Here is a 24,778-nt window from a genome sequence, read left to right as displayed (position 1 = left end):
GGGGAACCAGGACTAGAGGAAAAATTTAAAAATAGTATCTTTTTGTTTCTTTGTTTGTAAGCAACAAAGTGGAAATAATTACTTTGGAAGATTCCACACTTGTTTTGTTCTATTCATTTCAACTTTTGTTTTTAATTGAGCTTATATTAGAAAAGAGTTCTATATTTAAAAACTTAATACATGTTCAATAAGGAATCTTATTGGCTTGAATCAAAATGTTTCGGCTTGGCACAATCTATTAGCTTTTTTGATTTCGGGTTCTGTCGTTCTGTTTTGTGGATTTTTTGTTGCAAAATCTGAAGAGGCTCTTTCAGTTCACATCAAAACAAAAGTTCCCTTTTCTTCAACATCGAAGTTTTGTAGTCCTTATAAAATTTTAGTTTGGCTTATTTTACTTTTCAAAAGTTAACTGAGAAAGGGTTACAGGCAAAAGCCGTTTGTGACAGTTCAAAAATCATGGCTGAGTTGAGAAGGGAAATGGTGTTTCACCCATGATTCCAAGACTTGATACCAGATTTTCGTGACTTGGAATTGAAAGGGCTTCATACAACCACTGTAAAATAATTCCTTAAAGAGATTGGTGAGATGAGCAGTCTGAGTTCTCCAGTTTGACCAGCTGGTACCAAAACTTGCTGGTTTTGTGTCGGTGCAGTTGGCTTTGAATGAGGGTGTATTGGAATAAAAATAAGTTCCAGTAATGGTTAGCTACAGAATTTTTTTTAAACCTTGTCAGAACTCCACAGACACTACTGTAGTGGTTTTCTGTCCCTTCCACATCTTTCTTTCTTGTTGTTTTATTTTTGATATAATCCCTCCTATCCTCCCAGGACTTAATGCCCTGTGAGCCCCTTTTTCTACTGAAGCATCTTCAGAGCCCCTATGTAGCCTGTCTTCTGTGAGGCCAGCAAGGAATTTGGTGGGTTAGGAACATAATCGTCCATATCTCTAAAGCTAGAAGTAAAAATAGATTTATATTAAAACACAGGCTTAAGGATTTACTTTAAACCTATAAATAAGATCCAAGAAAATGATATTGTATCCAGTAGAGCCTGTCCAGTCCAGAACAATTTAAGTGGCTTTTAGGACATAATCTTATTGAGACTGACTAATCTTTAAATACGTTCTTTAGCTTTGCGTTTCATTAAAGCGGATGTTTTCTGTCTTTAAAGTCATACTAAATCCACACTGAGCCAATGCTGTGTAAACTTAATAACAAAGTATTCCCTGTGAGTTCTTGCCCAAGCTGTCTCTCATTTTCTCTCTTCTACAGGGAAGCCCTAAAGAGTACGGAGCTACGTACAAAGCATAGTATTTGCATCCACAGTGCATAAATGTAAAACTTGGTGCAATTACACTGTAATATTCAAGCTTTTCATATTTTTCCTTGAAAAGGGAAAAGCTGCTAAGCTTGAGAAACTGTGCACCAAATGATTGGCTATAGTGACTGTTCTTTCGCTTTGCTTTAAGAAGCAAGCTGTAAAGAAAATATGTCACTGATGGATATATTTCATACGGAAAATGCCATTGATCGGTACCTTTTTTTGATCATGTTTTAGGTGGGGGGGTTGAGAGAGAAAGAGAGAGCATGCAAATACGTGGACTCTGATTTTTGGCAGAAGCCCATAGGAATACTAACAGATGTTGAACAGGAGGCTGGAAGCCAGGCATCTCTGTGATAGGTAATGGTTGAATTAGTAGTCACAAGTGGACGCTCAGCTAAATACCCTTTAAAAGCACTGAGTAGGCTATATTGTTTTGAGATAGATTGATAAGTATTCATTCGGGTCTTACTGCTAAAGATCTTGCAGACCCATGCAGAAAAATGTCACCACCACTGTCAAAAATCACTGTCAAGTGATTTTTTTGTCAACCTTCCTTCTCCTCAATGGCTGATCTGCAGCAGGACTAAACCATTTTCAGCTGCAGTTGAGGTAAGCGAGTGAAACTGGTAGTTACTGTGGCACAAATACGAATCACTTCTGTGACAAGGGTCACTGCGTAGGTTTTGGAGCCAAGTAATCTTCCAGATTGCTACAGGTCTCTGTTTGTGTCCTTTTGAAGAAAAAGGTGATCTGGCATCCTCCTTGATTTTTTATTAGTGTCTTGTTCTTTAGTGTTAAGTGATTTTTTGTTGGAGTATTCCTGCCTTTCTCAGGAAGGGGAATGCTAGAGAGAATGCTGTGTGGTGCTGAGCCTTTCTGTTTTTCTTTCCTTTTCCTCTTGCTGGGAAAGACATTCCTTCTGTTGTGGTTCTCTGGTTGGGCTGATGCTGTGACATTATGTCCTCTGTCTGCCTCTTGCTAGACTAGTCTCTCTACATTCCAGTAGGTTTAGTCTGGTGCATGCACAGTCTTAACTGACTATAAATCAGCCATTAAAGCCACATGACATGCAAAACCCAAACCCATAGGTCCGGGGATGGTAGTCTGAGCCTAGCAGATCTGTTCCTTTTCCATTCACTCTGAGGCCCAGCCCTGATCCCTTGTGCTCCAAACAAAACAAATTCTTTATTTCTCTGCCATCTGGCATTTTTAACCTTCCTTTTCCCAGTGTAAATTCTCTCTGTGACTATGAAATGTACACTCGTACAAGCAGACATTTTTTTTAAGACTTATGAAACTGTTTAATGTTGCTTGTGGGTATTTTCTGGAGAGGTCTGGACTGCTGGGATTAATGTCTTCGTGCCGTCTATACTTCCTCACTTGCTGGTCATTCCCAGCAGTTTCCTTGCACCAAAGTAGTTAATACAGAAAGCACATAGAGAGCCAAGTTGCAGTGCATCATGTCTGAAGAGTATTTAGAAGTCACACTCTCTTGGGAATATGCAAATGACCTGTATTTTCTGATGATAGCAAAATTGACTGTAAAGGAGCTGTGCATCTTTTATTCAGGCTTTCATTTATTATGACCACAGGAGGCGATTAATTTGTGCGATTTCAAAGAAAATGAGTGCAACTATGTATGCTTTGGATGGCAAATATTTTAGCCCACTGTGGTGGTTAGAGAAGCTGTTCTTCACAGTAGCATGGAATGCTGTGTTTGGTCCATGTGCAGTACAACGTAAAATGCTTGTGTCCTGTCTAGCCATGAACACGCTGTGTACTTCCATGGGTGGCATCTCCTGTTCTTGTTTGGTTTGCAATTTACGTGTCTCTTCCAATTGAATCACCCCACACACTCTCTGCAGCCCTTTGCAATGTCATTGAAAGCACATAGCTAATTCTTGTCCTCTTTTGCAGCGCTACAGTCTCCCATAGAGTACCAACGCAAAGAAAGTAGCTCAGCAGTGCTGAGGCCTCAGACTGGTAGGGTCCCTCAGCCCAACAGCAGACCCTATTCTTCTGTTCCAGTAGGGTCTGAGAAGCCTTTGAAGGCTACAAGCCGTAACCCATCTCTCCCACCCCTGAAGATATCTACCTCCAATGGCAGCACAGGGTATGAACACTCACAGCCCGGAGACAAGTATGAACAAAGCAAGGTACTGAGCTTATCTGATAAAACGTGATCTCATAGCCCATTTCTTATACCATAGATGATCTGTGAAGTTAGCTTTAATTATCAGCTAACCAGGTCAACAGGAATCAACACACTGAAGCAATGGTGTAAAATGTGATTTGGGATTAAACAGAGACTGTGAAAGCTCTGGCATCCAGACGGGTGGCACTTCAGCTGGGAAAGGGAGACAGAGCCTGACCCTGGAGCCTGGAGCACTGATCCTAGTGTTTTTCGGGGCACTGTGTTTGCAGACGCGGTGAACTGAATATCCATTCGCAGTACTGGCACCAGCAATATTCAGGCTTCTCTAACATCAGTTAACCACCCATTCCTGAAGAGGTCTACTCTGTTGGTAGAGAAGAGCTCAGACCTTTTCCCACGTAACAGCTCGCAGGGTGCCAGTTGAAGGTTATAATTTGGGTGCATGTGCGCTGCACGCAAACCACCAAAGAGTCAGCAACCATCAGCAGCGTTTGGACCCTGCTGCTGGCCGCGGTTGACCAAGGCCACTTTCCAATGTGACCTATATTTAGGATCATGAGATGTGTGAGTATTCATTCAACTTACAATGTTGAGCCTTCGTTGGTCTTTTCCCCCGTTTGGCTCAGCACAGATCGTTCATCTGTAACACCACACAAATGAGAACACGGCTGGGGCACCATTGCTAGCAGATTAATATGAAATAGGAGGCTGGTTTGTATCAGATTACTGCCACCTTTCAGATCCTTCAAATCCTTTTCTACCCGTGTGAACTTGAAGTGTTCTGTATCTTTTTCCCTGGTACAGTTAGGCTGGAAATGAAGTGGTGGGATTGCTGCTGGAAAAGGCAGGTTCCTCAGCGCCGCCTGCTCACCAGTTTCTGTTGTGTCCGTTTTCGCAGACTGATTTGGGAGGGTGCAATGGGACCTCTTCCATGGTGGTGATTAAAGATTACTATGCACTGAAGGAGGATGAGATCTGTGTGAATCAAGGAGAGGTGGTTCAGATCCTTGCTGTCAACCAGCAGAACATGTTCCTGGTGTACCAGCCTGCAAACGACCACTCTCCGGCCGCTGAAGGATGGATCCCTGGCAATATCTTGGCTCCCCTCACTAAATCCACAACAGATAATAACGACGGAAGCATCAAGTAAGTGCCATGTTGGCTTCGCTGGGAGCACTGTGTGGATTTTTTGAGAAATAAATAAATAAATAAAAATAAACAACCCCAAATGGTAGGGAATTCCTGCTGATTTTTATCTACAGTGCCATTGGAACAAGCTGAGTGCTCAATCCACAGCATCGGGCAGCCATGGTGGATAGCTCGGGTTTTGCTTATTTTCATTTTGTGGGGTTTTGTTTATATTTTGGAGAGAAATAAAACCATAGACGGTTAAAGATATGTTTTACTTTACACCATTTTACACCAACATGGACCTGCTTGGACTGGACTTATATTTATGTTGTATTAAGTTACTAATCTATATATTGGTTATAACAGCATCTAGCAAAAAAAAAACACCCACAAAAAAATCCAGGCCCCGTGTTGGACTGAGGTTCGCTTCTCAAGGAGGAGAGATTTTGTTGTCTATGGCAATTTCCTTGTACAGCTTGTATCTTTTCTTTATTTTGTTTTGGTTTTGTTTTTGTTTTTTTTTTTTCTGTTTGCAGTAACTTTTGTAATATATTTTTTTGGTTTGCAAGATCCCCATCCAAGTACATTCCTGTATAAAGTATTTTGCACTATTTAAAAAAAAAAAAAAGAAAAGAAAGAAACTCATATTGATGAAGTCAGGTTGTGCAATATAATGGATAGTCGCAATGTTCATCATTGTACCTGTAATGTAACTAATTTTAAATGTACTATTTTAAATATGTAAAATAAATTTTCACCATGAGCATGTTTTAATGAGGTAAAAGAACTAGTTTGACCCTTTTTTGGTTTGTTTTTTTTTGTTTATAACATTTTGTTGCTTATTTAAGAAATGTGTGGATATATATTTTTCTTTTCTGATTTTTAGAAATTTGTCAGTCTGAAATGACTAATGCAAGAAAGTGGTTTTTTGGTATTAAATACAGAAGGTACAACCCTCTTTTCAGTAATACCTGTTGATTTCTTTTAATATCTAAAATGACTAGATGGTAATGCATGATGTATGCTACAAATTGTTACCTTACACGAGTACCCCGAGGCGCAGAATTGAACACGAGGAAAGATTTTGTGACAGATGCACTAAAAATAATAATTTGATCTCTGCTGCAGTTTCAGTTAAGAGAAATGATGACTTTACCTGTCAGTCAGTAATGAATGCTACCATGAATTGCATGTTAAGCCAAAGGAATTGCTTAGCATGTCTCTTGCACATCTGCCACGGCCGTTCCTGGGTTCCTCTCTAACCACGATATGCACTCACTTGCCCTTACCTTCATCCATGGCACCAGGCTCCTGGTGAAGACTCTGATTTCATGGCAGCTGCACGGTCAAATTCTGCATCAAATTATGTAGTCGGCTGAATTGTGGCCAGGAAGGCGTACCAAATTGAAAGACACATGCATTGTACTTCTCTCTCTCACTGCAGTGAGATTTGAAGTCTTAAATCACGTTTTCAGGCTCAAACAGCTAAACCAAGCCTGAAACCAAAAAGATGCTTGAATAATAAAAGTCCCGTGGGTAAAAAATGGCCTGCAGCTGGTGTTATCTTCAGCCCTGTCTAGTCAGGCAGATCATATTGACTAATTAGTATAAGTAATAAAACTGTTTCTTCTGTTGACAAATACTGTACACAAAATATGTGGTTGATCCAGTAGTGTTGGCTCCGTGTATTATTCACCGATAGGTCAGGGAGTCCACCAGCCACATCCTTGACTCTTACCATACCTCAAAGGAAAACGTAACAGCCCTGAAATGTTGGATAACTTGCCCTGCTCTGCACGTCTAATTTGGACCACCTCCAGAAACGCCCAAATAGCAGACAGCACTTAGTGTCTGGCTGAGACGTGCAGGGTGCTCTGGTGCTCCTTGGGCTCCAACGTGGCTGCCCCTGCCAGGTGTTTGCCGTGGAGACACTAATCCTGGTTGCAAAAACAGTCCATATGACCCAGTTCAGCCTTGTGTCAGTGGCAGCCAGCTGTTGGGAGGCCGTTAGTTTACTGTTTTTTTTTTTAATTTGAGCTATTGTACAGCTCCCATCAGGTGCTGAAATAGAACCAAAAAACGCTTAGGAATCAGACGCAGTGTTCATGGGGGAGCGTCGGCTGTGTGGGGCGTCCTTTGAGTCCTACCTCGCTAACATACTGCGTTTTATTGGCATCGCAGGTGATCGTTGGATTACATGCAACTTGCTTTGTAAAATGTATCAAGGTACTGTAGACATGACATGTGCCAAACATTGGGCTTAAACATGCAAATCAAATTTGCATGACTTAAAGGTGGGCAAATGCTTTGAACCTGGATCCCAGCTCATCACACTGCTGTTTTGAGAGCTTTCTGCTTTGGACTACATACCCCTCCCCAGATTTCCCCCCAACCTGTCCACTATTTAAACCAAATTAAATCCATGTTAAGAACTGTTTTGGTTTTTTTTTTTCTTAATTTTTTATGTCTGCTTTGATATGCAATTTCTGTTGTCAACATGGCATTGCTCTTACGAAGGGTGACATGGTCTATTATTGGTTTTCTCCAAAAGTAAGGTCATAGGAGCAAGAATGAGGGGTGAAAAGTGTATTGGAAATCATGCCTGCTGTGATACTAGCCAAAACCCATGGACTGATTGATGTCCTCTCTAACCAGATTGGCAAAATCAAATGGGAAATTCTTGGTCTTGAGAGGCACAGCATTCTAGGAGATGACTTGTCTCTTGGAAAGTTAATGATGTAGCTCCTATTTGTTGAGCTATTCATGTTTTGAGCAACATGTAGGGAGCAACACCTCGAGTTTCTTAATTTTTTTAAAATTTGCTCTACTGAGTAATCTATTAAGACCATTCTCCTGTATTTACATTTGTTTCACTGCTTTTAACCAACAAGACTGAGGACCGAATTGACCTTTTAAGTATAGCAAAAATACAATAAATTTCTATTTCTGGCAATACAAGACAAAGTCCCTGAAACCAGCTGACCAAGTTCTAGTTGCCTGCTTCCATCATTGGCAGTTTTTTCCTGCTCCATACATTTAAACAGCAAGTGTGGCGCAACATCTGCTTCGCAGAACTGTTTGGTTTGGGTTTTAACTTCGACTCTGATTGCTCAGATTGAGATAGGCGTATTGCCGGTGGCTTTCACCTTCTAGGGAATTGCAGTAATCACAAATGTGGATGCTGGTTCCCCTTTCCAAATCCTTCCTTCCTGCTATGATTTGCCGTTTGATTGCTGCGTTTTTTGGTACAACAGGAAGTCATGTTCATGGCATACCCTGCGCATGAGAAAGCGGGCGGAAAAGGAGAGCAGTGGCAAAAATGAAGCCAATGGGCCACGTAAATCCAAGGATATTCTGGGGAACAAAGTCTCTGTTAAAGTGAGTAAGGCCATCTGAAAGCTGTGTGCTGCTCTCCTGCTTCCCATCCTTTTCACCCCCTATAGCATCCTCTCCTGAGAGAGGGAGGGGGCGGCGATTTTGGGTTTGGTTTTTGTTTGGTTTCTTTTTGTTTTTTTTTCCACTTTAGTTATCTTTTTTTTTTCTTTTTTTGTAGTATCCATTTTAGCAGGATTTTTGCATGCAAGATAAAATGCAGCCTTTGTTTTTCGTTTTCTTTTTCCTGGCATCCCACATGCAAGTAAGTAATCTTCATTAAAAAAAACCTCTCTATACGGTTAAGAAACTGTTCTTAAAATCGGGACAGTAGTGATTTACTGAGCTCTGACTTAGCCCAATCTGCAGCTCCTTCAGAGCAGCTGCAGCAGTGAGAAAGCCACTGGGTGGACCAATGGCCTTACTGAAGTTGATGAGTTTTCTTTAGGCCAATATTTCACCACATCTTAAAATAAGGGGTTCTCAACCTCGAGATGCTTAAAAGTTTTGGTCTGGGGAAATGGCCTCAGTGACCTTTTTCTTTCCACATGATCAGACAGGGCAGAGATGCTGACTCTGTCTTGCCAGGAGAGGGTCTCGTGTGTGTCTGTGTGTGTCTGTGTGTGCGCGTCTGTGTCTGTCTCTCTCTCTCTGAGCTCTCCCAGTATGGAAAAGGTTGAGAACAGTGGGGTTAAGCTCCATCTTCTGCTCTGGGTGCCTGACTACTGTGCTCCAGTTTGGAGGATCCACCCCTATAAACCGACCATGAGGCCTGCTCAGGACTAATCTGGGGCTTTCCCTCCCGACAGAGGCAAGCAAACACTTGTTGTGATTTTGACACAACCAAAGCCCAGCCTTGATTCAGGAAAGCACTTGAGCATGTCCTTTGGATCCACCCCTCTCTCCAGGAGAGTCCCATGATTAAGTGTTTCCCTTTGCAGAGGCTTTCCCTCTTGTAAGCCTCGTTGAAACAACCATGGCATGTGCAAAGGGAGGAACCCTGCCACTGCAACCCGGGCGTCCCTCGCACCCACTGCGCGGCCACCCTGCAGCCCTGCCGTCAGCCGGGGAAGGACTGGGCCCGGGGGAAGCAGTTGCTCCAGCATGGTGGCCACAGTTCTTCCTCCTGTTGCTTCCTCGCTGTTTTTACTACCCGAACGACTTGCAGAATCACCGCCTCTTTGACAAAAGCATGTCTTTGCCTTTGCTTCCCCTGTTTGGTTGTTGGTTTGGTTTTCTGGTTGGTTTTTTAGAGCATTTTCCATACTATTACCCATTTCCATGCTGCTCACAACTCCTGTGCTGCTCTGCCCTGTCTAACCAATCTCTCTTCTAATCTCTTGTTGTCTTTCTTCCTCTTCATGCTGCCAAACAAGGAGACAAACAGCTCAGAGGAATCAGAGTGTGATGACCTTGACCCCAATACTAGCATGGAGGTAGAGACAATCATCCTTGTGATTTTTTTTTTTTTCCAAGAACATGTGACCGTTTTGAAATGCCTTTGCTGAAAGGGGAGCTGGTGGGTCTGTCTCGCTCATGGACATATGTGCCAATTAAGTGTGAGTCACACAACGCGCCAATTCTGGTTTTGCCAAGCGGTGGACTGGAGTTTGGGCTGCCTTTGTGATAGAAGCAGTGGAGGAAGGTGAGGAACAAGCTCCTGCTGAGCTGGAGGCTCACGTAGCCACCCTCAGTCGCTGCTTCCCACCTGGAACCTCATTCAATGCAACAATGATGCATGCACGTCAACTTTCTATATGCATGTGCCTTTCTATATTAAAAAGACCCCTTGCTCTGGCAACACGTGCTGAGCTGCTAGTCAGGCTTGTGTTAGAAATCACTGGAGCAAATGTTGTTGCACTACTAGTGCTTTAAATTATCTCGGAGATCAGAAAAGACAACGATTCTTTTTTCTCCTAGCAGAGTGGAAAATTGCATTTCTATAAAGGTACTGAAGGAGAATGGTAACACTGGTTGCATGAATGTACTCACAGACAAGGCTGATGCAGATATGTGGACCCAAACTATTACACTACTCTTTTCCCAGTGTGAAGCCACCAGTCCCAGTGGAGTGACTGACAAATGCCTTGTTGAGAGAGCCCAAAGGAGCTTAAAATAAGAGTTATATAGCAGGTTCTTCTCAATTAATATCTTGGAGGACCCACTTTTTCCTGCGTATAGTATTGTACCAAGACTGAAAGAGCTTCCTACTGATGCAGGCAAGAATAAGGTTCAGAGAGACATAACGTGCTTTTGCAGAGATGACAAGGCAGGTCATTGGAGAGCGGGGATATCTGTGTGTCCTAGGAGATCTCCAGGATGGTGTTAGCCAGGCTGCACTATAAACATAAAATCATGGAATGGTTTGGGTTGGAAGGGACCTCGAATATCATCAAGTTCCAACCCCCCTCCCATGGGCAGGGACACCTCCCACTAGACCAGGTTGCTCAGAGCCCCATCCAGCCTGGCCTTGAACACCTCCACGGACTGAGCTCCCAGAACTTCTCTGGGCAACCTGTTCCAGTGCCTCGCCACCCTCAAAGTGAAAAATTTCTTCCTGATATCTAATCTAAATCTCCCCGCTTCCAGTTTGAAGCCATTGCCTCTCATCCTATCACTACATGCCCTTGTAGAAAGTCCTTCCCAAGCTCTTCTGTAGACCCCCTGCAGCTACTGGAAGGCCGCAATAAGGTCTCCCCGAACCTTCTCTTCTCCAGGCTAAACAACTCCAACTCTCTCAGCCTGTACTCAGAAGAGGTGCTCCAGCCCTCTGATCATCTTTGTGGCCCTCCTCTGGACCCGCTCCATCAGGTCCCTATCCTTCTTATGTTGAGGGCCCCAGAGCTGGATGCAGTACTCCAGGTGGGGTCTCACCAGAGTGGAGCAGAGGGGCAGAATCACCTCCCTCGACCTGCTGGCCATACTTCTGATGTAGCCCAGGATACGGTTGGCTTTCTGGGCTGCAATCACGCATTGCTGGCTCATGCTGAGCTTCTCGTCAATCAAAAGAAAGCAAAAGAAAGCAAACGAAAGCTGATCTTCCTCCTGGAGGAAAAAAAAAAGAGGGAGAAGTGTATTGAGATGCACCACCTCAGCTATTAACCCTAAGGTTCTCTTTTATTTTAATTGTGTTGGCACAAATAAACACATCTTTGAGAAGGGGATGTGTACTAAAGGAAAGCTTTTGACCCAGCTGACATCCTGGAGATTGAATGATGCTTACCACTAAAGCTGCATTATTCTCAAGAGTGTGTTTGCATTTTCAAAGAGCATTTTGCCAATCACAGGTAACAACTAGATGTATTTGTTAAAAGGCAAATTAGAAGGTTATTGTGCAAAAGTCTGTGCGAGCTTTAGAATTGCCCTGTGGAATAAAAGGTCGCTAAGATACAGGTGTAATGTACGGAGCTGGGTGAGGATCACCATTCTTTTTGCAAAGGATTTCTGTGTTTTGACTTTTCCCAATAGGAGGAAAACCAGCTGTTTTAACAGTGGAAGGTATCCGAGTCCATACACTGTCAGCATTTCTAGTCAGCTCTGGCATGCTCCACATGGGTCTTTTTGTTTGATTTGGGTTTTTTACCATGGTACAGTCTACTGTTCTTGCCTGCTTCTCAGTTCAGGAGTTAAGACCCTTTCTATTTAAACCAAAAGATGCTAATTTGAAGTCTTAGCTGTGGAGCGGATCTCCTATTAGAGGAGTGACTATGTGCCTTGTATGTGACTTGATTTACACTCAGAAACCCCATCCTGCATCTCCCAAGTCATTTACTGGAGGTGACAATGTCACTGCACCACACTGTGGTCCCCAGGAGCCACAATGTTCCTCATGGCTTGGAAAGCTCAAGTCTGCATCTGAGCAAAACTCTTTGGGGCTGAGCAAATGTTTACAATAGCAAAGGGGCAGAAAATAAGAGTGCAGTTTGTGTGATTTACTAAGGTCACACTGCCCTGCAAGGAGCAGCATGGCCCTCACTCTGCGCTGGTTTTAGTACATCTGCAGCCTGGAGTGAGTGTGGTCAGCTTGTTGGTCCGGCTAAGAAATACTGAGGGGAGGGATTGCTAATATCCAGTATACACTAAACAAAATCATCCAGAGGGAGCAGAGCAAGGGCAGACTCATAAAATGCTCATGAAGCCCTAGAAGCGGCCATGAGGAAGACTAGTCTGTAAAGCTCTGGGGCATTCACTACTGGAAGCCACGGTTGTTCTCTTTCCCCTCACTGTGAGTGTTTTGATGCTCCTTTTCAAATGTGTTATGAGAAATGAACTGTATTAAGGCTTTGGGAGCTAAAGTCTTTTCTCATTAAAACACAGCTACTTCTACCACCAGAGCCTGGTTGAGGGCTTCATCAGGTCTTTTAGGCTTTGTGCCCTAGGCTTAAATAATTTTTAAACACCTGTGCTACCCCTCCACCCCAACCTGTGTGTGCACTGAAAATCAGAATCTCACCTAGTTTTCCTTTCCCTGCTCCACTTGGTACGTCCCAGAAGAGCCACTGGTGAGCTCCCAGGTGAGCTGGAGTCAGCATGACTGGCTGCCCAAGGGGGAAGACCTTATCCTCACACCTAGCTCAGCTCATGATGGATTTTATAGACCCTGGGAGTGCTGGTAGGAGAACTGTGTCCTGGCTATCAATATTTAGAGCTGCATGAGGCCCCAACTGTGTCATTAAGGCGGAGTCGTCTGCAGCTATTATTACAGCCAGGTAATAGCAGGGCAAGTCACCTGGCTTCTTTTATAGGACTGTCACCCCTGACATCCTTCTTCCTCCCATCGTGTGTGAGAATGTGCACCCAGTGCTGGAATAGAGACAGCAGTCTCTAAATGCAAAGCAGACGTAATAATTACTTGGAAATGTCGGTGCAATTTACCTCCAGCCTACTCACTGCGCAAGAAGTCGGTAAGCTGGTCATTGTATCCGTGAAGTCCCACAGCTACTGTGGTCTTTCAGATCTAGCTTTGCTTGCTGTTTATAAAATACCACATATAGCTGTTCAGTAGATTCCGGATTTCTGAAGCATTTTGCCTTTGTTTCAAGGGGGAAACACAGACAGAAAGAGATGTGGACAACAAATATAGTGAGAACAGGAAACTGAAAATCTGGGTGACTGTTTAAAAGAGCTAAAATGCCATTACTGTGGTTTTGCCCACACAGGGACATGCTGGGCCTGGAGAACTTTCCATTCATTGTAACCTCTTGGTGTACCTCTTGGTGGCTGTTTCTTTTCTCTTTGTTCATTAATATTTAATGAAAGTGCGTAACGATGGAAATGAAATTTGGTATTTTTTCCCCTAGTTTTCTGCTTTGTGCTGTTGTTTCACAAAACAGAAGGTGGAAACTCACCTGTTTGTTAGGCACGTGAGTGTAGAGAGCATGTGTAGCCATGTGAGGGATAGGAGTAACCTATATTTAAGAAAAATCGGAGACTCCCTTTCCACATGTCTGTAGCTAATTGCACAGGGAAGAGGTGCATGCCCTTGTGAATCAGTAAATATCATCCACGCCCAAGTCTGGGGTCGTGGGCAATGACACAACTAATTGTCTTTCAATTCTGTGTCATAACATCTCATGGGGTTTCGATATTGCTGAAGGGGTGATAAGTCAACTGTGCACATCCCATCAGGCTACCTCTGTTGTCTAAGTGAATGTCCTTCCAGCAGTCAGAAGACCTGACTGTGTTAAACCTCACTAAATTCAGCAGCAGCTCTTCCAGGCTTTGGGGTGGACCTCACATGTAGGGATCTGACATGGCTCCAGACGTCTCGTTTTGCACAGCGCAATTCCAACTGCAGTGCATTACAAGTAATCCTGACCAACACACAACTGTCACCGACTGTCTAGTGTTTGTTCCACTTTCTTAGCTGTGCAAAGGAGAGATGAAGTCCAGGCCCACCCTGAGTCAGTGGAAGTGCCATCATTAGATTAGTGAGCTGGGCTGTTGCCAAGGTACTTAAGTTGGGCTTCATAATCTATTTTTTTCAGTTATGACATTTTAACATGTTGAGAACTACTCAGAGACACTTACAGGAGGATAAGCACTAAGAAACATCCTGTAGGGAAGAATATTGTGTTTGCACCCCCACAGTCCAAGTGGTTGAGTAAGTAATGGTTTGGTGGATACAGCATTGGCTCCAAGTCAACACTCAGCTAAGGCCAAGAATTCCCAAGTGCTTTAGACAAATGCCTTCACTCCCTGCCTAGAGTTGTCCTTCTCCAGAGCAGATCTAACATATTCCTTTGGCAAGATCTCATACAATACTGGTAAGAAAGCCTTTCCGGGCCTGTTACTGCAGTATGAATGAGTACAATCCCAAGAACCTCCCGTGTTTCCCTGGGGTGGCCTCCACGAGTGACGCCACTGTCCTGCTGCCCAGAATGGGCAGGGATTGCTGAGACTGACCAGGAAGGTGGCTCATCAGGTGTGACGTAGCCTGAGCTGGTAGCACAGGAGCAGTGGTTTAGCTTTTGGAAGAGGAAGAAGTGACCTACTTCATCTGCAGGAAGCGGGTAGAGCGCTACAACACAGTGCCTGGAGTACCAGAGACATCCCACAGCTACAGCTGTTGAAGCACACCAGCCGTTAGGGCCTCACAGCAAGACCGTGACGAGGGCGAGATGACTTCTGCTTTGCATAGCTGCATGTACAACAGTCAGCAATCCTGGTGGCTTCTGCATCAGTCTCAAAGACAGCTGAGCCCGTCCATACGGGGTGCCAGAAGGCATCCCTTCATCCCCACCAAAAGGCTGATGCCATGGGACGTTTCATCAGATACCATCCTCCCGTGCTAAATTATATTTTCCCTTTGGTAGCACCTATCCAGGATCCTTTTTTGCTCCTTTTCTCAGGAAATTTCTCCTGTTAATATGTTTCTTTTTAGGGGGAGGGGAGGCTGGTGACACTGTGAGCTTGTGCCCCCCAAAGTCTCAAAGTAAAAGTTGACCTTGTCAGAGATGGGTTGACAGATCTTTTCCTACAAGTTAGAGTTGGCTTAATTCCTCTGTAACCGATTTCAATTTTTTCCTGAGAATCAGTATTTTTCTTTTTTTTTTTTTTTTTCTGAGTGAGAGAGCAAGGAGCGTGCTGCTGACTCTGCTACCAGCATGTGCAAATGCGTCAATATTTTATTTTAATAGGGTGAACAAGAAGTGCCATGAAGTGTTTACAAAATGCTGAGCTGCTTGTCTTGGAGTAAACATGCCCTCTACTGTTTAGATAAAGCATGGATCTTATTATAGAGGGCTTGGTTTGCAGCCTGGCCTTGTGCCTTGGGGGGAAAAATATTCCTGTTTTTAATGCACTCCCTTAAAATGAGACTGAAATGTGGCATTGGAAAACTCTGGGCATCCACTGGGCCCTTCTGTGCATGGCGTGTGTCTGGGCTGGGCTCACGCCTCCTCCGGGGCAGTGTTAGGCACGGTGAGGGAATCTCTGCAATGGAGAAGCAAACCCTGGCCAAGGCTAGAGCGAGAAGCCCTCGCAGGCAGCCGAGCTGAGCATTTCAGGCCCATCCGTTGGCACTGCAGAAGGGTTTCGCGCTCCCCAGCAGACACAGCGTGTGTGTACAAATGAAAGATAAGATCTTGCTAAGAATTAGGGCGGTCAGAGTCACTTTGCAAGGGGACTTTGCTGCTACCGCTGCAGACGCCTTTCTATCTTTGTAACACAAGTTTAACAAACCAGGGAAAATGTGGCCCGGTGCTGCAAAATAATGAGTTGCTGGATGCAGCATCTGTGCTGCTTTTCTAAAGCCTGACTGTTACCCTAAGTTAAGTCACTTAGATCTAAATCACTTAGATTCCTGCAGGTCCCCAAAGGCATTCAAGTACGTGCCTCGTGTGCCTTTCTTGGTCTGATCCCTGAAATAACGGAGGCTGGAGAAGGGAGAAGCAAGGTCCATTTCTGGCTTTTTTGTTGAATAACCCTGACCCGGCCTCTCATTTCTTTATCTCACCCCCTCCTTCCGGCTCCCTGTAAGCACTGGACACCACATCACTCGAGCAGAGGCCGTTTCATGGTCTGCTTTTGTCACCTTGTGCGGGATTCCCATTTTTAGCTGTCATTGTACCAGCAACAGAAACTCTGCTGGCCACGGAGGGAGTGTTACAAGTTTTCAACCACCCTGGACCATGCTACAGGTTATCTCATCCAATGGAAAAAAAAAAAATCTATCTCATTTCAACTAAATTTATGTTCCTATAAAAAAAACTGGCTGCATGTCTTACCTGAGGAATGAGCTCATTGTCAACTGAGTTTCAGTTTCCCCCCTTAGGGTTTGTGTGGACCGACTCTGAAGATGGTATGAGAAGTTTCTGCAGTGGGTAGTTTCCTCCCCATGAGTTTTTCCGCCCGCAGGCCAGGCTGGCAGCCGCGGTGCTGCAGGTGGTGTCTGCGGGAATTTCTTCAGGGAGCCCTTGTCCGTGTGAGGCCCCGGGTCACATCGCCGCTCCCCGCTCATGGCCGCTGTGACCAGGGATGCTCGGCCAAGGGCTGAACTGTGAGATCCTCGTTCAAACCGCTACGGACTGAGCGGGGTTTCAGGGCTGAGCTTCACGTTGCTTTTCAGAGAGAAGAAAAGTAAAACTCCACAAAAGCCATGTAACCAGCAGGGATTTTTTCCACTCGGTAATCTCAAAGCAGTGCAGAGCATTCCCTGAGGGAGCGATGCACAGAAGCCGGGGCTCCCGCATCACCCCCGCAAATATCACCGCTGTCCTTCGGCTTGTGTGGGAGCTCCCTAGGGCGAGCAGGGGCTTTAAAAAGGGGGAAAACAAGCTGGAGAGGGTGGTCTTTCACCTCCCCCCACTCAGCGGCTGCGGGGGAGCAGCACCCCTCCTGCCCGTAATCCCCATCTCAGCACACAGCACTTCACCCCGCTCACCAGCAGCTCGCCCCAGGCCCCTCACTGGCAGGGATTTCTGCTCTTTAGGGCAACACAGCCTGGCTTTCACCTCTGTAAAAGCCCCGAGAAAGAGGAGGAGAAGTGGGAAGAGTTACTTGCATGGATTTTGACGGCTTTTCCAGCTTTTTGCACACATGATCATTTTTAAGAGGCTCTGAGAGATGCTTGGCCAGTCCATCCATAGGGGAAACCAGCACCGGCAGGAGGCTGTGCCGACAAGCAGTATGTGAGCTCCCGTCCTCCGAGGGCAGCGGGGCCACGCTCTGGAGCCCTTCTCTCCACTCACGGGGATTAAAAACCTATTTGGCAAGTGAGGAAATCATCTCCCAAGATCTTGCGCTTAATCTAGAAGGACTCTGTAGGGTCTGTCATCTCCTGCCACCCACCCATAGCCTGGAAACCCGGCCGGTCTGCAGAGAGAAGCAGCAAACCCCCGGGGCCTGGGAGAGGACATGTGAGCCAGCAGAGCCGGCTTCTGGCAGCAGATCTGGCGGCAAACCTTTGCTTTCCTATTTCTGCCCTTCTCACCCTGTCATTTGACTCCCCCTCCTTCAAAGTAGACCAAATCCCATTCGCTAATTAAGCAATGCATAAAACCACTTTGGTAGCACTTAAACATCCTCTTGCAAACAGGCTTTTATTTTTGTCTAAGCTTACAGCAGGCAAAAGCTGCGACGGGGCTGTGGGGAAGTTGTTAGGTAACATTTTATTAATTAACAGATGAGGTTTTAGCAAAGGAAATGTAAATTTTACCCGTAGACTCTTCCAATATTATCTAGCAGCAGTGATTTTCTTTCTGATATTCCCATGGTGAGGCAAGGGAAAAAAAACAGTGGTAAGGCAATTATTATAAATGATAGTGCCTTGGAAGTCATTAGAAACGTAGCATTATTTATTTATAGACAGATCCATTACATTAATCATTGTGGCTGTATCTTCTAATGAATCCTTTAGAGGTATAAAATTAATATAAAGTGTTGGGAGTGTTTCTTTCTCCTGATTGCTAATCCTACAAGGATGAAAATCAGTGAATAATAAGGGAATTTAGTGCATGCTGCAAGGAAGGAAGGGGAGAGCTTTGGAAGATAGATGTGTATTCCACTTATGCCAAAAGCTACAAAAATGAAGATGTATGTGCAAATGAGCTGATGCCTGGGGTTACTTCACTGATAAGTAGATGGTCTCACTGAGGGGAAAGTGGCAAGCAATGGTTATCTGCAGAACAGCTTTTTCTTCCTTTGCTGTGTTGTGTGAGCGATACAACTGAATCATGAAGATCCACCTTTCCTTTTCCACGTGCACAGGTGGGAGAGAAGATGTTCTTCTTCACCCAGTGCCCTCTTGTGCACTGATTTCTTCCTGCCCGCAGGATCCAGGAGGCCCTACGTGGGTCCTGGACCCTGTGGAGCAGCCATCGCTGCCTCTGAGCTTCTCACCCTCTCAAAGGCTTCCGGGTGGCTGGCCAGAGGTCCACATCCTGGTATCAGTGCCCAGCTGCACCCTTCAGATGGGGCTTTGTGCTTCCCAAGTGAAACCAGGGCCAGGAGGTGCAGCCAGGAGGAGGAAGACCTGACATGGGACCCAAAGAGCCTGTCTGGCTCCCTCACCCACTCAGGCTCTTGCCTGCCAAGCCAAGCCATTCCATTGCAGGGGTGGCACGATCTCCTGCCCCCTCCCCACCACAGAGGTGCCTCCCAACATGGCTTTAAAAAGAAAAAAAAAAAAAAAAAAAAAAAAAAGCTCTCAATATAGTAATAGCCCTCAAAGTGTCCTCTCTAGATGTAGGCAGAAGTTGGTTCCCTCCGCAATGCTGGGAATGAAACATCTGAAATCTCAGCACTCTTGGGAGCATCTGAGAGTCCAAAGCATCACACTTTTGCCTACCAGGTACAGACTTTTAGGACTAACTACATGGTAGGGGCTGAAACCTGCTTTGCCCACAAGCAGCAGCCCCTACTTGTTTCTGGAGCGCAGAATGTAAAGCACTGGCATCGACCAGTTGTTTCAGCTGGTACCATGAACGTTGTGTTCTCTTTAGATGTGTCCCAAAGGACCAAATTCTGCCTATTTCTAGGACAAAGGATAGTCTCAGTCTCAGGTGGTGAGGAATTTGTTGATGTAAGGTATGTTTCTATGGGGAAAAAAATGGACGTTTGTGAGTGGCGAGTCCATGTTATACCCAGTTTATCTGGGCTTTCTGGTGGTGATAGGGGAAAGCAGACTCTGAGGTCTCAGTGCTGGTACCAGAGGTTTGCCTGGGGCTATGAAGAAGGGCTGTGAGACCAAAATGAACTTGAATATGCTCGAGTGCCTCCTTGAATGGCATCCTGAGCCATTCACCTTGGAAAACTATTTATAAAGCCAAAATATAAATATAAATCTTGAAGATGTATCTGTGTTATTTTGAAGGGTTATTGCTTCTACTTCATGGCCTGGTTTCTGAGCCACTGCAAAAACTCCAGTCAGCTTTGGCAGACCATGAATTAGGTCACTGCTCCATTGGCATCTTTCAAAATAGCTCTGAAATAGAGAGTAACAAAGATATTTAAGGCAAGATAAACCACACTGGTATTTATGGTGCTTGATATCAAATTATTAGTTTGAATTTGGATAACAAGGCCTTACGAGATTATTAAAAGATTTAATGAGGCTAAAACCTCTATGCTATTGCACATCACTATGTAGTTAGGGTTGATGCCGCATGTGAGAAGTTATTGGCATCTTTGCTATTCCCAGCTTTACTTCCAGAGTTACATGAGGTAATTGGCATCAACAGGCCACAAACAGACAGTAGCTTTTCAGGTCTTTGCTAACTTGATCAATAAACTAGTTAGACAAAACAACTCTCAGTTATCCAAACCTAGTTTCAAGTTGGAAAGTTTCCAGCAGTCCGATGAAATGAGTGAAATTTTCCTCTTGTGGTAGACCAAGAGTTGTTGCAGGACTGATACTTCTCAGTAAGTGAAAAGAATGCAGTTGTTTTTTTGTTTTAGTGCTTTCAGCTTTTTTCTCTGAAGCTGAGCAGAAGTTAAAAGACGTCGCCCCCAAAGCTGGTCAGTGGCCAGAGCGCTGGTGAGATGCCCCAGGTGCATGATGACTGCAGGCACTGTGTGATGTGGGTCTGGAGCTGGGCACAGAGGGGCACAAACCACCTCCGGGAAGGAGAGTTAATAGCTTGAGCATTATCACCCAAGCAAAGAGAAACCACGTCCACCCTCCTTTATCAAGTTCAGGAAACCATAGCTTTCATTTACTTTCCCAGCTGTGCACAGGCTTGTTCAGTAGTCACTAGAGCTTGCTGTGTCTACCGGTTTTTAGGTTGCTCGTAGCCACCGGTCAGTGCTTCTGCGGTCCCAGTCAGGTTCACCACAGTACCTTGTGAAACCAGATATCTTTTTATCACTGTCCATAAAAATAAATGCTTTTATTTCTTTGTATCTTTCAGATAATCAACCCCAATTTCATTCAAGAAGGTGAGTTAAGGACAGCTGCGCAGTGACTGGCATGGAGGGGCAAGTCAGCAGCTGTGATTTACTCTGGTGCAACAGCATGCTCTGCACCCACCAGCATTTACAGCAAAAGCAGCTCTCCGCTGCTGTGTCCCCAGGGAAAGTTTGGAAGGAGGTCTTCCAGCTGGCTGCTCAGCTCAGACAGCCCGAGGACCGCAGGCGAGACTGAACCCCTCCAAACCTGCCTTCACAAAGCCTCACCCTCCTGCCAGAGCACAGGCCTGGGGGACAGACAGTCCCCACTACCTCCTTTGCCGAGCTGCCAACAGCCGGCTTTTAGTAAAGGGGGAGTTTTGGTAACATAATCCCAGAACCCTCAGCTGTTTGGGACCCAGATCCCATAGTTGGTCCTATAATGTATTGTCTAGACTTGTATGGCAAAAAATACTCACCTGCAGATTAAAAGAAGGTGTAACGTGCATGTCCCCATGTTTTCTTCCAGTGGCTCCAGAGTTTCTTGTGCCGTTAGTGGACATCACCTGCCTTCTCGGTGACACAGTGATGCTGCAGTGTAAAGTCTGTGGACGGCCCAAACCAACCATAACCTGGAAAGGACCAGATCAAAACATTCTCGACAATGACAACAGCACAGCCACTTACACAGTGTCATCCTGGTAAGGTCCTGCCTTTGGATCCCAGCATAGCTGGTCATGATGGTTATGCTGCCCTCAAATACGGCACTATCCAGGCTACAAGTCTCATCAGAAATGCAGTTAATTGAGCCTGACATGGTGTATTGGCACATTGCTGCACCACTCGTCAGCTAGAAAGGGTCAAACTTTGGGGCTCCGTTAGCTCTGTGTAGGGTATACCCACCAAGTGTGCCACTGGCAGACAAGAGTTTGCTCCGATTGACCTCCTGAGCCAGCTGCAAGCCAGAAGCAACTAATGTTTCCAACATATTAGTTTGGTTAATATTGCCTCCACATTGCTGGGGCTTCTCCGCTTAAGTTTGATGCCATGCTCACCTTTGGTAGGAACAGGAGTCGAGCAGAGCAAACCCTCACCAGCCTGCAATATCCATATCTCATTGGGCATCTTCTTATTTCATGAGCAAAGGTGGTAACTCCTGCAGTTTTCCTGAGCCTTTCCTCAGCTGTTCCTAAAAAAACCTACATGTGCTCCTGGGAAGGCTACATCTGGCTGTACTTGGACAGAAAGACGCTTGTCATGATGTTCTTAGCCTGGCTAGCGGGGGAGGAAAACCATCTTTACAACAAGCGCTGGGAAGATCCGAAAAGATCTGGAGTTGAATTCAGGTCAGGTAACAGCCTGCTGCTGGATGCTCAGCTGCAGCTTATATAAGTGATTTGGGCCGAACTGCAGTGGAAATCTCCGGGAGGCAATCTTTCATGCGAACATCTCAGCACTTCTGGCGCAGGCTGAGATGAATATAGGGCGTACAAAGTCACTGAAAGTGAAAAATGAACACTAGGAGAGAAGGCATTTTACATGTTCAATAAAAAAAAAAAAAAAAATTACATCTGATCAAGAGCTTCCTTCAGAAGCCATTGGCTTGTGTGGCTGCCCCAGAGCACCCAAAAATGTCTTTTTAGCCATTACTCAGTAGATCGCTAGTGCCTTATCTTCAGGCTTCTGGCTAGGCTTGGGATGGGGGGATATTTCCATACAGGGCTCTGTTTTCCATCACAGTCTTTCAGCTGTGCATTGGCTCTCTGTGCACTATCAGCACTTGTATTGTCTTGTTACTTGTATTTGTTTTTCAGTGAAGACAGTGCCTGCCAAGGAGAGGCCCAGCAGATCAGTGGCTGTCTTACAAATCTTGCTGGCATGAGTGTCCGGATTGGGGGGGAAGGGGATATTTCTGTCCCGTTTTAAACCGGCAGAGTCAGACCAGCAAAAGCTGCAGCATCGAGGCAGTTATACTGACAACCGTGTCCTTCTGCAGTTTCCGATAGATTATGCATTCAAGAACTAGTCTAGTTTTGCCGTCAAGGGAATTTATTGTTGGCTCTAAGCTGGGCCTCCAGTACAGCTAAAGCAGTTACACAAGCAAAATCCCTTAATTCAGGCCAACTCCTTTAAATTGCATATTGAAGACTGCAATGTGCAAACCAAAGCGACTATGTACAGACCCACTATAAATTCACTAGGCTCCACAGAGCTGTTTATTTGCTCAGATTGGCCCAAAGATTGAATGTCTCTCATGAACTCGGCACTGGCATTCTTTATCTCTAGCTGTTGTGAGATGTCCAGCCTTCTGACCGGGGACCTGGCAGACTCATTAGATCAACGGCGCGTGCTCCAGGGGTCTGAACCTTCCCAGAAATGCCAGGCACCCTGGGCTGTGTGACTGCTTTGTGCATCTGTGGGAAGCCCAAGTTGACCGGCGTGTGTTGGATGTAACTGCAGAGACACAGCAGCTCAGCATCTCCCAAGATAGAAAAGATGTGCCCGTGGAAATCTTTCCAGATATATGGGGTCTAAGCATCCAGCTCTGGACAGGCACAACAAATGTTCAGCTCTTGGACTTTACTTGCTGCATGGGTGATCCTTCCCCTTCACCTCAGAGGCCATGGCAGAGAAGTAGATTTGCCTGGCAGGCAATTTGGACCATTCTGCTCAAAAGTTTCATTAACGGCCTAATCCTGACATATGGAGGGGTTGCACTTGGGTACCAGATTGCTGGGGGGATGTTCCTTCAAATGAGTTAACAGGATTTGTGTGCACGTGTGTTTGTAATGAGGCAGGACAAGAACTGAGATAAAAAGCATTAGCGAGTGAAGCAATCTTTTATAATCAGGGCTTTCTGCATTCACAGTGACTCTGGGGAGCTCACCTTGAAGATCTGCAACCTGATGCCTCAGGACAGCGGCATTTACACCTGTGTGGCAACCAATGAACATGGAACCGCATCAACCTCTGCAACCATCAAAGTTCAAGGTAGCACATCTGACCTTAACACCATACGGGGTCCGTTGGTAGGAGCTGGGAGCACACAGGGATAGCCGGTGCAAAGGCAGCCAGACGTGGAGCTGTGCCAGGTGAATTGAGACGTTAAAATCACACGACCATTCCTCAGCCAAGACTCCCACTGATGGCTGAAGGCATCGCAGAGTCTTTGCGCTTGATTAAGTCGTCTGATCATAAGCATCACATCTGGGAAATGAAAATGCTTTGGCACTGGTTCAGCTCCTGCATCCTGCTCGCAGCGCTGTGTCCCGGGGGCTCAGTAAGGTCGGCTGGTGGAAGCTGAGCTCACTGAGGCTGCCAAGCCCCAGGTGGGATAATGCCCCAGCTGCCCGCAGGGAGCTCTGGGCTTTAGAGTGTGCCTGGAGCGGGGGGACCTGGGCTCTAGTGACACCGATTTTCAGCCTCCCTGTCTCCGTGGGGGATGGAGGAGGTGAGAGGAAGGTTTGGCCTGGTTGAACTGTTCTGCAGGGCCTCAACTCAGAAACACATCTCTGAGCCTGAATTCTCGCGCTGTAATTAGTGACCCATCTAATTGTAACGAATATGAAATGATGAGTTGCTGCTCATAACCTCCAGCTCCGGAAAGGGATCTGTTAGCATGAGAGAGGAGGGGTGCCTGCTGCATTGAAGGGGATGGCACAGAGACGAATGTCTAACTGGTGACTTAAAGATGCAGAAGTGTCACAGGCATTTAGAAGTCAATTTGTTTGGTCTCACAAATTGCCCTAGAGATATTATTTCCCCAATTTATCCAAGCAAGTTGGTGGCTGCATTAACTACTCCTGTGCTGAAGGGACCCCTGAGCAAAACACCGAACAATTACTGGTCATTTGTCAATCTGCTGCCAAACATACCAAGCGCCATACACCCAAAGGCACTCTAAGTGCCTTTTTTTTGTCATTTTTGGACAATTGAAGGTGACTCCCCACCTCACCTGCTGCTTGGTGAAGTCCACAAGAATATTTGTTTTCCTCAGTTCCATGGGCTTTGCCTCAAGTCTTAAGCTGGAGCAAAAATTAGCAGCAGAATGTAGGAGCTAAAGAGGCTCTGCCTTTACAGAAGCTGAGCTCAGACAGATCCTTTGCATCCAAGGAGCAATTCTCCTGGCCAGTCTCACAGGGAGCTCCCTGGGGCGTCACAGTCCAGTTGATCACCAGTTGTGAGCAAGAAGATATTCCCCATGTCCTGTAGTACTGTGAGACCATAGAATCATAGAATGGTTTAGGTTGGAAGGGACCCTAAGATCATTGAGTTCCAACCCCACTGCCATAGGCAGGGACACCTCCCACTAGACCAGGTTGCTCAAAGCCCCATCCAGCCTGGCCTTGAACGCCACCGGGGATGGAGCATCCACAACTTCCCTGGGCAACTTGTTCCAGCACCTCACCACCCTCATAGTGAAAAATTTCTTCCTGATATCTAATCCAAATCTCCCCTCTTCCAATTTGAA

The 24,778-nt window shown here is 45.5% G+C and overlaps 1 protein-coding gene across 1 annotated transcript in view; it reads left to right on the top strand.

Moving 5' to 3' along the window:
- The window catches only part of KALRN (kalirin, RhoGEF kinase), a 359,509-nt gene that overhangs the window by 325,986 nt on the left and 8,745 nt on the right, over positions 1–24,778 (top strand). The window contains exons 48-54 of the mRNA XM_009887315.1: positions 3,240–3,478; positions 4,376–4,623; positions 7,863–7,986; positions 9,357–9,416; positions 20,331–20,358; positions 20,837–21,008; positions 23,177–23,298. Coding sequence (XP_009885617.1) covers positions 3,240–3,478; positions 4,376–4,623; positions 7,863–7,986; positions 9,357–9,416; positions 20,331–20,358; positions 20,837–21,008; positions 23,177–23,298 — 993 coding nt within the window. The remainder of the gene's footprint in view (positions 1–3,239; positions 3,479–4,375; positions 4,624–7,862; positions 7,987–9,356; positions 9,417–20,330; positions 20,359–20,836; positions 21,009–23,176; positions 23,299–24,778) is intronic.

This window comes from Charadrius vociferus, unplaced genomic scaffold (assembly GCF_000708025.1).
Source record: "Charadrius vociferus isolate BGI_N301 unplaced genomic scaffold, ASM70802v2 scaffold385, whole genome shotgun sequence".
NCBI lineage: Eukaryota > Metazoa > Chordata > Aves > Charadriiformes > Charadriidae > Charadrius > Charadrius vociferus.
Note: the sequence above shows the minus strand (reverse complement) of the source record. Positions and strands in the feature narration are given on the sequence as shown.